The sequence below is a fragment of the Chrysochloris asiatica genome, unplaced genomic scaffold (genome assembly GCF_000296735.1).
Source record: "Chrysochloris asiatica unplaced genomic scaffold, ChrAsi1.0 scaffold00022, whole genome shotgun sequence".
Lineage (NCBI taxonomy): Eukaryota > Metazoa > Chordata > Mammalia > Afrosoricida > Chrysochloridae > Chrysochloris > Chrysochloris asiatica.
The window spans coordinates 26,093,151-26,106,527 of NW_006408540.1; the positions used below are offsets into that span (position 1 = coordinate 26,093,151).

General features: G+C 36.3%; 1 protein-coding gene across 2 annotated transcripts in view; it reads left to right on the forward strand.

Annotated features, from left to right (window-relative positions):
• Positions 1-13,377, forward strand: part of FNDC3A (fibronectin type III domain containing 3A) — a 340,392-nt gene that overhangs the window by 321,460 nt on the left and 5,555 nt on the right. For both annotated transcript variants that reach the window (XM_006837646.1, XM_006837647.1), the window contains 2 exons: positions 2,982-3,148; positions 8,737-8,864. In XM_006837646.1, the coding sequence (XP_006837709.1) occupies positions 2,982-3,148; positions 8,737-8,864 (295 nt within the window). The remainder of the gene's footprint in view (positions 1-2,981; positions 3,149-8,736; positions 8,865-13,377) is intronic.

Genomic DNA, 13,377 nt, shown 5'->3' on the forward strand with positions numbered 1-13,377 from the left:
TTGAATTGCCTCTTTAAATAGGACTAAGTCTCAGATATATAAATCTTTATAAACTGAAGAAGTAAATAAAATAAATTTTCAAAAAGTATAAGAAGTATTTATAAGAATATTTTTTAAATAGTTAAAAATTTTAATAGTTAAGTATACTAATTTCAAAACAATGTTGATTTCCTATTTATAACTTCTGAGTGAGATGTCAAAAGGAAAAAAGATTAAGTAGGCAGTTCTTTGGCTCTCTAACAATTAACTCTCGTCATACTGGTAATATATATAGCAATATAAGGAACTTTTTGATATTTATTTCCAGTAGGTAGCAATTTAACAGTAAGTGATTGATTGGCTTGTTGTTGTTGTGAAACGCTGTTGAGTCATTTCTGACCCATAGTGACCCTGTATAGGGTTTCCAGGCCTCTGAAACCCTTGAGGAGCACAAATTCTGGCTCAAACTTTGACATTTTCCATACCCCTGTCACAGAACCTGCACTACAAATGGCTATAGTACAGTCCTCATAGTTACATCTCAGTTAGATTCTGTGATTCATTATCCAGTCCCCTTGCTACAAGCCCTTATTCAGGTTTTATGACAAGGGAACCTTCTGATGTTGATATGATACTGTCCCACTAAATCATGTGGTAATGGTGGTGTGCAATGGAGTCAGTTCCAACTCACAGTGACCCTGTATAGGGTTTCTGAGGCTGTAAATCTTTACGGGAGCAGAAAGCCTCATTATCCCGTGGAACAGCTGGTAGTTTTGAACTGCTGACCTTGAGGTTAGCAGCCCAATTTGTAACCACTAGTGTTATTAAAAATATCTGTACCATCAATATTCAAATACTGTGCCCCACGTAAATAATGCCACATATCCTCCACAGCTATTAATACTTTAAGAATTTTGAATGTTGCTTTTCTACTTTTCACTCAATTTATTAGAAACAGTTGCATATCTGATGGATTCAGAATATTAATAAAAGTTTTTACCAAGGTTTACCTTTTTGTTGGTCTTTTAGGTTTGTATCTTTAGGTTACTATTCACTAATAGAATATTAATGGTGCTTGTTGTAGTATCAGAAATATTTACACATTTAAAGTGCCATACAAAATTGTTTTGTACACTGTATCACCAGTAAGAGCATTACACAAAACAAACAGTGTTGATTATTCCCTGGGTCCTGTGCTTCTCTAAGTGATCACCTTTGATCTTGGCAGAATTTTGTGCTCTTTGAAGCCTTAGCTATAAAAAGCATGTTCTTCGTCTTGTTGTGGGTTCTGGTATGTCCAGGTATCTTTAGTATGTCTTACTATTGCTGGGTGAGTTCACATTTCATTTTTTTTTTTTTCATCCTAAAATTTACATTTGGGGCAGTCAATACAAGAAGACTTACTGGACACAGGTCTAATTATTGTTTGGCTGAAAGATAATAAAACCTATTAAATGGAGCACAGTGGCTCCATACAGTAAGTACTAAACGTCAACTTATGAGCTTTGCAGTTAGAGCCTGAAGGAAGGATAGACTTTCTACCCATGTGAAGATTTTCAAAGCCTCAGAAACACTATACAGGGTCGCTCTGAGTCGGAACCGACTTAATGGCACTTAACAGCAACAGCCATTCCATTAAATACATATGTAGTTGTATTTTGTAATTTATTCTACGACTTCAAAGTTAACTGATATATAGTTAGTCATCAGGAGAATTGTTGTAAGGTATGAGTATGGCTCATGGATCTTAACTGTGAAAAATAAAACTTTTTATGATATTTGCATTTAAATATCTTAATTTTAGTATATAAATTTAGTATCTTTAATTAATCTGCTCCCCTTTGAATTTTTAATAGCTGTTTGCCCTTGCTATGGGATGGTATCAGAACACTCTCTTAGAAATTACCTGACCCATGGGTTTTGCCATCATTAAGCTTTTTTAAACTTATTTACCACTAGTCTTTTCATACAATTGAAAAATACATATATTTCAGGAATTAAAGGACAAGGCTTATCTAAGAAATATATTACCTTAAGTCATTAGATAGCTCTTCATTTTTAGCCTGACTGTAGTTTTCAGGCCGTTAAAACTATTGCTATTGTTAAGTGCCATCAACTCAATTCCAACCCAGTGACCGTGGATAGGGCTTCCAAAGAGCAGCTGCTGAGCTTAAACCATCCACCTTGCAGTTCAAATGACTTTGCAGTGTGATGCATAAGCCTACAGTGCCATACTCTAGATGAAGTATTTATTATTTATTCCCTAATTTCTGATAATTAATAAAAACAAAAAACAGCCAGTCAAAAATATTAGGAAATATTCAAATGATGACTGACATATTAGGAGAAATTTGTATGCTGTTATTCCTTGCATTGAACAATTTAAGTTGAATAATTTACTAGAAATTATATGTTCTCTCATACTGCTATGTAAATCACTTTAAAAATCATCAAGTCAGCTAAGATTATGCCTAGAAATAAAGAATTTCCCTTTTCAGCTAAAAGCAAGGAAAATAAACTAGAAACTGAATCTCTTAGCTTCAGTTCATATTGTAGTTGACACCATGCATGCATATATATAACTTGTTAGAAATTATTATAATGAGAATTAAGTGTAAGATCTGAATATCTTTAAATATCCTCAGGGGTTCCAAAAGTTTGTGAAAAAATTCCATTATCTTTATAGTAAGCAGAAACTATAAAGATAAACTAAAGCTATGCCTGAAGCTTGAGAAGGAATAGTTACTATGATTGGACATGAAATTTACTGACAGCTTTTCAGGGAAACATATCAATTTGGGAATTTGCTATCTCTGTGGTTTCCATCATCTGAAGAAAAAAACATACAGAGTTGCTTAGAGTGATAAAACTATTCTGGTCATTAAATTTTAGGAGTAATTTACTAATCCTAAAAATGTCCCCAATTGTACTTTTTTAATAGTTATAAAAACATTTTTCAAAATGTAGTCTTTTTATGTATTTAATGAAAATTTATATTTTAGGTTTATATCCTTGTATCGAGGACCATGTCATACGTACAAAGTACAAAGACTCAATGAGTCAACATCCTATAAATTCTGTATTCAAGCTTGCAATGAAGCTGGGGAAGGACCCCTCTCCCAAGAATATATTTTCGCTACTCCAAAATCTGTCCCAGCTGCCTTGAAAGGTAAGTTATACATCTTCAAATTGTTCTGTTTTATAATAAATTTAAATGCATTTTCATAGAGTGCTTGCTCTTTGTTATTGTAACTTGGCATCCAGTATGTGTCTAACAATTATATCTTTTTAGAAATGTATATAGGCAAACCAACCTACTGAGAGTTTCACTGAATGATGCAAATAAAAGCTCTTTTTTCTGGCACTTTAGTACTTAGTCAGGTACTAGTTTTTATCTTTTTAATAATGTAGCATAAAAATGCTAAATTGAATTGACAGACTAGTTTTCTGGTAGTGTTATATGCTGTTTCTGCTATTGTTATTAAAAGGAAAAATTACAAAGTGGTTGTTTAAATGTTTTCAGTTGTTGCTATTTCATTCACTTGAATTTCTAGGAGATAGCCAGGTCATCCGTTAAGTGAAGCATAAGTAAATTCTTAGTTAACTTGGGTATTTAAATGGATCAAATTTATATACATATAAATGTGTATGTGTGTGTGTGTGTATATATATATATATATATAATCATAGGAGCTCTGGTAGCGTAGTGGTTACAAATTGGGCTGCGAACCTCAAGGTCAGCAGTTCAAAACTACCAGCAGTTCCACGGAAGAAAGATGAGGCTTTCTGCTCCTGTAAAGATTTACAGCCTCAGAAACCCTGTATAGAGTCACTATGAGTCGGAACCGACTCCACGGCACATAACCACCACCATATACACATATACATATATATGTAATACATATATTTTCAAAATCAATTCCAAATGTGTTCAAATTTTTAAATGCAAAGATTGTACTCTGCATTTAGCTAAAAAGACTAAAATTCATTCCATTGCAAGATCAAATTACAAGACTTCTAGTCTAGCATACTGGATCATGTACTTGGATATACCATTTGTTTAGCAGATCCTTGGTTTACAGGAACTATTCTTAAGTAGTCTTTCAAGTAATGTTGCTAAGTTAGTGAGTCATTTTTCGCCTTCTTCATTTGGTTCACCCATCACTCATCTGTCAGTTTGTCATACTGTGGTGGCTTGAGTGTTATTGTGCCCCTAGAAGGCATGCCACCAGTATTTTAATTATCAGCAGAGTCACCCATGGTAGGCAGGAGCTTCCAAATTAAGATAGACTAGGAAGAAGGAGAGGAGAGTTACTTCTGAATGGTTAGCCACTGAAAACCATATGAATAACAGTGGAACATTGTCAGATAGAACCAGATTATTGTATATTGAAACATAATAAAGAACACCAAAATTTTGGCAGGTATAGTGCCAGAAGTTGAGTCCATCAGGTTGGAAGGCACTCAAAATACAATTGAAGAAGAGCTACCTCCTCAAATTAGAGTCAATCATGATGTTGCAAATGGAGTAAACCTTTCAGGATCTTCATATACTGATGGGGCCAAACTCAAAATAAGGATAAACTGCTGTAAACATCCAGTAATTATCCCAACATGGACTGTACAAAGTATGAATCTATGAAGATTAGAAGTTGTCAAAAATGAGGAACACATAAAGATCAGTCAGTAAGCCTAGGCATTAGTGAGCTGAAATGGACTGGTATTGGCCATTTTGAATCTGACAGTCATATGGTTTACTATGCTGGGAATAGAAAATTGAAGAGAAATGGCGTTGCATTCATCAACAAAAAGAACATTTCAAGATCTATCTGAAAGTATAATGCTATCTGTGAAAGGAAGACCAGTTCACTGTTATTGAAGAATTCTACCATCTTCTTTGCTCTGAAATTGATCCAACATGCAATCAAGATATATTGATAATTACTGGTGATTGGAATGCATAAGTTGAAAGTAAGGAAGAAAGATCAATAGTTGGAAAATATGGCCTTGGTGATAGTAATGATGCTGGAGATCACATAAAATTTTGCAAGACCAGTGATTTATTCATTACAATACCTCTGTTAAACAACATAAAATACAATTATACAGGGGAAAGCCAGCAATGAAGAAATGGGCTGAGTTCAACCACGTTCCATAGACTCCCATTAACCTGGAGATGAGACAGAGAAGAGGAAGGGCTAGTTGGTAGGAAGTAAAGTATAGTGAAACCTGGGGACTCCTGAGCCCATTGACAAGGACATAGCCACGGAGTGCTAGATCTGAGGGTGAAGCATTCAGCTGATAAGAAGAGAGGGGAAATGCACAAGAACGCCCAAACTTGCAGATATAGTACCCATTTGACCTAGCCTCGATGGCTTGATAATCGGAGCATGACTAGAGGAAGATAAAAAAAACAACTTTTGATAAAGGAAACAACAAGTGTCCATTGCTACAATTTGATGAACTTGACCTATACTTATGGATGTAGTAACTAAAAATACCAAATGAGAAGGAAAGAATCTTCATATCAAGTATCAGTGCTATCCCCTCTGCATACAGGGTAGATAGGGACGGGCAACTTAGACATTGACTACCTAAAATGAGGGGGTAGTCAAGGTAGTCACTTCATAAAGGTAGGAAGTGACTGGCTTACAAGTTTTCAAGAGGGAGTGTAGTTTAAAAGAGTGTGCCAGGGAAGGTAGAGTCCCCACTGAATAGTTTTCATCTTGTCTAGATGGGTCTGGTGAAAAGACATGGGGATAAGATTCTTATGATTCAATAGTAATTAATTGTTATCATGACTAATTACAACTGTCACAACTTTAAAGGTAGAAGTTTTGTAACAAATATGGGGGAGTAGTTAATCTTACAGTCAAGAAACAGAGGACCCTGGGACCATCAAGGGAGAGCATGCGCAGAATGCGGGACCCTATCCAAAAAGGCAGCGACACCAGAGATGAGGGCATGGAGAGAAAGAGAGCAGCTGAGAACTCTAGACTCATGGAAAGAGAAAGGCTGTGTGCTGGCGGCCAGGAGGCAGGCTTGCAGAATGTGCCTTTTGGTTGGTTGTTTAAATGATTATATATTCCTGAGTATTTTTGTGTACATCCTCACTGTGCCCCCCCCCAAAAAAAAAACAACAAAACAGGGAATAGAAGCAAATACTGTTGAATGATGATGCATGAATGAAATTGTAATCATTGCAATGAAATGATAGTGTAAAACCAATGTTCTCCTGTGTAAACTATCACTCAATTCACAATAAAAACCTAAAAAAAAAAAAAGACAATTATACATATGGCTTTTATCAGATGAAATACACAGAAATCAAATTGACTACATCTGTGAAAAGAAGACAATGGAAAGGCTCCATATCATCAGCCAGACAAGGCCAGGAGCAGATTGGAACACATTGTCAATTGCTCATATGCAAGTTAAGACTGAAGCTGAAGAAAGTTTTTTAAAGTACACTAGAGCCAAACTATAACCTTGAACATATCCCACCTGGATTTAGAGTATCTCAAGAACAGATTTGATGCATTAGATGCTAATGACTGAAGAGTTATGGAATGACATCAAGAACATTATACAGGAAGAAAGCAAACGGTCATTAAGAAGATAACAAAGAAGGAAAAGACCAAAATGGATCTCAGAAGAGACTCTGAAACTTGCTATCCAGAATTGAGATGCTAAAGCAAATGGAGATTAAAATTTCAAAGGACAGCTACAGAAAACAGTCAAGTATTATAATGAAATGTACAGACATGGAGTTAGAAAACCAAAAGGAAAGAATACACTGAGCATTTCTCTAGCTGAAACAACTGGGTGGGGGGGCGGGGAAATCCAAGCCTTGATTTGCTATATTGAAGGATTCTTTGGGCAAAATATCAAAAGAAGATGAGAGGAGTACACAGAGTCATTATAACAGACAGAAATGGTGGACGTTCGACCATTTCAAGCAGTAGCACGTGATCAAAGCCAGTGGTACTGAAGGAAGAGAAATCCAAGGTGTACTGAATTGGCAAAAAACAGGACTCTGCTGGGAATTGATGAAATACCAGTTGAAATCTTTCAACAAACTGATGCAACACTAGAGGCACTCAGTCATCTATGCCAAGAAAATTGGAAGACAGCTACCTGGCCAGCTGATTAGAAGAGATCCATAATTGCCCATTCTAAAGAGGGGTGACCCAGTGGAATGCAGATATCAAACAATATCATTAATATCACATGCAAGTAAAATTTTGTTGCTGGTGGTGGTGTCTGTGTTCCGTGGAGTTGATTCCAACTCAAACAACCCTGTATAGGGTTTCCAAAGCTGTAAATCTTTATGGGAACAGAAAGTGTCTTTCTCCACAAAACAGTGGGTAGTTTCGAGCTGCTGACATTTAGGTTAGCAGCCCGAATTGTAACGACTATGCTACCAGAGCTCCTTAAAAGTTTGCTAAAGATAATTAAAACACAGCTGCAACAGTACATTGACAAGGAACTGCCAAAAGTTCGAGACAGATTCGGATGAGGAAGTAGAAGGAGGGATATCATTGCTGAAGTCAGATGGATCTTGGCTGAGAGCAGAGAATATCAGAAAGATGTTTCCCTGTGATTTATTAACTATTAAAAGACTTTTGATGGTGTGGATCATGACTAGCTCTGGATAACAGTACTAAGAATGAGTATTCCAGAACACTTAATTGTGCTTATGAGGAACTTGTACATAGACAAGAGGCAGTTGTTTGAATGATTTAAAATCAGGAAAAGGTGTGCACCAGGGTTGTATTTTTTTCACCATACTTACTCAATCTCTATGATGTTGTATTTTTTTCACCATACTTACTCAATCTGTATGATGAGCAAATAATCAGAGAAGATGAATTAATGAAGACTGTGACATCAGGATTAGAGGGAGACTCATTAACAAACCAACTAGATGGTACCTATCAGCAACATCTGGTTCACTGTCTCTTAACCTTAAGATATTGGCTGTGATTTTTACTCCCATGACCCCTTTCTACCTTCACTATTGAGTAAGGCAAAGTCAAGCAATTAGGGGTTTGTTTTCAACTTATCCTGCGATTTCTTTAATTATAAAATCTATGTTCTAGTTAAGGAGCTCTGGTAGTGTAGTGGTTACGAATCGGGCTGCTAATCTCAATTGAAGCTACCAGCATTTCCGCAGGAGAAAGATAAGACATTCTGCTCCCATAAAAATTTACAGCCTCGGAAACCCTGTGCAGGGTCGCTATGGGTCAGAACTGACTCAACAGCACATAACAACTACAACAGTGTTCTAGTTACTATGCTCCTAGAAGTTCGAAACTACCAGCCGCTCCGCGGGAGAAAGATGAGGCATTCTGCTCCCGTAAAGATTTACAGCCTTGGAAACCCTGTTCAGGGTCGCTATGGGTCGGAACCGACTCGACGGCACTTAGCAACAACAACAGAAGCTCCACAAAATGGTAAAATCCTCCACTGGCTCATTTCACATGGAGTAAAAGCCTCTCTGATGCCCTACGTATTTCCATACTTGCCACGTTCCTCCTTTTGCTCTTTACAGTAATGGAAACAAACAAAAAAAAAAGCTTGCCAATTTTAGCCAATCTGGTCACTGTAGGTTGTGTGGCCTGGAGACCAGAGTAAGCCACTGACAATTTCTCTGCAAATTCAAGGATATTTACTTAAAGTTTGTAACTGGGTTTTAAAGGTTTTGTTGATTTTTATTAAAATGGAGTAGATTTTAATTATATTTGTTCCCTGCAGCACCCAAAATAGAGAAAATAAATGATCACATTTGTGAAATTACTTGGGAATGTTTACAGCCAATGAAAGGTGATCCAGTTATTTACTGTCTTCAAGTTATGGCAGGAAAAGATTCTGAATTCAAACAGGTATGTGCTGATATGTAATTCTGTGGCTGCTTATTTTTACTTTCCTTTCATTTTTATATACTTCTATGTAAGATTTGACTTTTAATTTTTCCAGTTAAGAAGCATAGTTCTTAACTATGCTTGTAAATTAGTTAACCACACAATATCTAAGCATTCAAAGTCTTTGTTGGGGTGAAAGACACTTAAACAGATCATTCAGGCATTTGACAAGTATTTATTGAACACCTACTCTGTGCCAGGCACTCAGGATACTGCAGTGAACAAAGTCTTTACCCTAATACTCTCTACATTCAAATGGAGAAAAATGAAATACAAGTATACAAATTAGTATGTAGTTTGTCAGATTGTGAGAAGTACAATGAAGAGAATTAAAGCTGAGGAACACAAATAGAGAATACTGATGGGTGTTGAGGATGGGAGCAGCTAGGGCTAATTTATTCAAGGTTTTCAGGTAACATTTGAATAGAGACCCAAAGGATGTAAATATGGGTAGAAGAGTGTTCCAAGAAGAGGGAACAGTGATGTAAAGGCCCTGAAACAGAAGCATACTTGGTAAATTTGTAGAACAAGAAAGAGGCCAGTATAAATAGAGCAAAATGAGGAAGAGGGGGAGAATTATAGATGAGGTTAGATAGTTAATGACTGGAGATAGGTAGGCTTGTGCTTTGACTTTTCCTCCATGTGACAAGCCAATGACAAGCTGATGGAGGAGTTTGTCCAGCGTAGTCATATGATCAGACACAGTGTTATTTTGGCTACCAGTGTTGAAACTAAATTAGAGGGGTAGATAAGGGCAAAAGCAGAGAGACCAAGATTTATTTAATAATAATAGTAGTCATAATTTAGTGCTGTAAATATGACGACACAATTCTTATGTAAGACTGTCACCTTTACTAGTCTAGAGAATAGCTTCACTTAAAGAATAAACTTTTACACAATTTAGAAGTCTAGTATTCCATCTGGTTATCCTGTATTTTATTTCCCTACTAGAAAACCTATAGATGTATGTTTTATTCCAGTATTGTTATAACTAAATAGAATGTTTATATATAGTTTTTGAGTTTTGTAAAACATGGAAATATAATTTCTTAACTAAAATTAGAAGCCCAAAAGATGTAGATGAAATTTGTCATGTGATTGTTTTTCTTTATTAAACCATCTGAAAATTGCCATGATAATTAGATTTGAAATGTAATTTACAGATAAGCAAGTTTCCTTCCAAGGAGGAAGCAAAATTAATATTAAAATAAATGTAATTGTATTCCATGTCTAAAGGAAATAGGGACCCCACATTTTACTGATGTCTGAATTTTAATAAGTTTACATCACAAATAAGACAGCAGTATTTATTTTAATTTAACTTAAAGCTAAATTAGCCATAACATTGCTTTCACTTACTTTGGATTTTACATGCTGTAAAACTTAAAATATTAATTTACTTAGAACTTTGTTTTATATTTGCTCATTTAAATCTCTTAAATAAAAGTTTGTAAAATTCTACAGCTTAGTAGCAAGTTATATTCGAAGCATTTGGATTTTTTTACTTTAGTAATTTTTTTGTGATTTATGTGATATTCAGCACACATATATTAAATATAACATTAAAAGAATTATGGGTGCTACTGTATTAATAAATTATTTATAAGAAATTTATAAGAATCTAATTAAGAACTCTAGTAAGCCAAGAGAAAATCTTTACATTTTACATGGCCAAACAAATAAAAGGTCATAAGGACAAAACCTAATTTATAAAACAATATAATTATTTCCAACTGGAATATGAAAGATTTTTCTAAAGGAGTGCATCTTTTTTGAGGTTGGAAGAGCTTAGGAAACCAGATGTGACTGGAAAGTATGTAGTGGATGAGGCCAGGTTTAGGTGGGTCTGTAGCAGGGGAACTATTAATGGGTTTTGGTATTATTTTGGTTTTGCTGTCTTTTTTTTCTTTTATTGTGAATAGGGTGAAGGTTTACAAGGCAAATCAGTTTTCTACTCAGTAATTCAGACATATTTTATTTCATGTCATTGATTGCAATCCCCATAATATAACATCACTTATGCCACTTCCTCCTTGTGTTTTCCTTCCGTTTTCCTTCCTCTTTTCTAACCTTTCCCACCATCTGAATTTTGGCTCTGGCCAAATGGATGATTATTCTAAGAAGTGCATCTCTTCCTAGTGATACCGTTGCACTTGTAGTTTTTTCCCCTTTTAGTTACTGTTTCAGTGAAAGCCATGGAGGTGAGTTCAGTTCCAAGCCTGAAAGGTGACTGAGGGCCCTAGTCTTAGTGCTTCCACCAGTTAGCCCAGTCTTTATGATTTTGAGGGGTTTTTTGGTTTTCTTTTTAAAATGTTTTATTGTGAATTATGTGATAGTTTACATGGGAGAACATTAATTTTACATTCATCCTATCGTATACTGTTTTATTGCCATGGTTACAATCCCCTCCATGCATCATCAAACAACCAAAGGGTGCATCGTACAATCCTGCCTCCCCACCCCCACGCCCTGGTTGTCATCACATAGCTCCTGTCTCTCTCTCTGGGTCTAAAGTCCCCAGCTTGCTCCATCTCTCCACATCATCGTCTCTGCCTCCATCTCAGGGATCACTGCTTCTCTGGGTAGGGTCCTGCTTTCCGCTCTTCTCCCTTCATAGTTCCAGGGACCACCACTCCTAGACTGCAAAGTTAATCACTCCCCTCCTTGCCACAAAGTGTGATTTTGAGTTTTGTCCCATATCTTCTCCCACTCTGTTTAGTGTCTTCCATTGTGATTCCTTTCAGAGCAATTGGTAGTAGTAGCCAGGCACCATCTAGTTCTTCATGTCTTCAGGTCAGGGAAATTGAGGTTTGTGTAGTCCATTGGACTGATTGTTTTCCGTTTTCTTCACTCTGCTGTGGACAGGAGGAGACCAGTAGTTACACCATAGATGGCTACTTGCAAGCTTCTAAGACCCTCAGGTCCAGTAACTAATTCCCTTACGTGTATGGCTAAGACGTTTTAACTTTGCCTCCATGTGCTCTACTATATTTATAAACATATATAATACATATGTAGAAATATCCTGTCAAATCTGTAGATATGCATGGGTGTACTCTCATTCTCCTTTCCACACATCTATTCAGCTTACATGTCTGTCTGTGCTTCTACTTGTACACTATCATTATTGCAAGATTGTGGTTATAATAGTATTTACCTCGTTGCCTTTAACTTTTGAACTCCTCCCATTGTCTTCCTTAGCCTTCATCATTTTTTGCTGAACTCTTATACACTGCCTTCACCTTCATCCAAGTTAATATGCGTCTGCTACATAGTGGGACTCCTGGTGTGATGCTGTAGGATCAGCACTGGACTGCTAACCACAAGGTCAGCAGTTCAAACCCACCAGCTGCTCCTTGGAAACCTCATACAGGGTCGCTGAGAGTTGGAACTGACTCGACAGCACTTAACAGCTACATAGTTGGCAGTCTAACGTCCCATCATCCTTGCCTCAGTAACCATCAAAGATTTTTTTTTTTTTTTTCTGTGAAAACGTTTTCTTGACTTTCAATAACAGTTGTTGTTAAGTGCTGTCCAGTCAGTTCCAGCTTATTAGGAACCCTATATAGGATTTCCAAGGAGCAACTAGTAGGTTTGAGCCACCAACCTTGTGGTAAACAGTCTAGTGCTTATCTTACAGCATCATGCCAGGACTCATAAAAGTTGTTGTTGTTATGTGCCCTCAAGTCAGTCTATCTCATAGTGACCCTATATAGTGTTTCCAAGGAGCAGCTGGTAGATTTGAACAACCAGTATTGTGGTTAGCAGTCCATTGTTGATCCTACAGCACCACACCAGGACTCATTTATAACAGTCGTCTCATACAATATTTGTCCTTTTGTGGTTAATTTCATGCAGCACAATATCATCCAGTTTCATCCATATTATGAGGTGCATACTCTTTAATGTTGGATAGTATTCCATTATGTATATGTGCCATAGCTTGTTTATCCATTCTTCAGTGCATGGGCATTTAGGTTGTTTCCATCTTTTTCTATTGAAAATAGTGCTGTAATAAACATGGGTGTGTATGTAGTGATTCATGTTACAACTCTTACTTCTCTAGGATATATACCTGGTAGTGGGACAGCTGGACTATTTTCACAATGGTTGTACCATTTTACAATTCACCAACAATGTGTAAGGGTTCCAGTCTCTCCATGTCCTCGCCAGTATTGGTTGTTTTCTGTTTTCTTGAACTTTGCTTTTAATGCTGGGGTAAAAAGAAATCTCATTGTTGTTTTCATTTGATTTGCATTTCTTCATGGGTTTGTAGGCTGTCTTCTTTGGTGAAATATCTGTTCATGTCCTCTGCCCATTTTTAAATTAGATCATTTGTCATTTTGTAGTTGAAGTGTTGACATTTTCTATAAATTTTAGCAATTAGCCTCCTTGTCTGTGGTTTCTCTTTGTTCTTATGGTGAAATATTTTAATGTGTCTAAGTGTCACATATTTAGGATATCCCAATTCTAT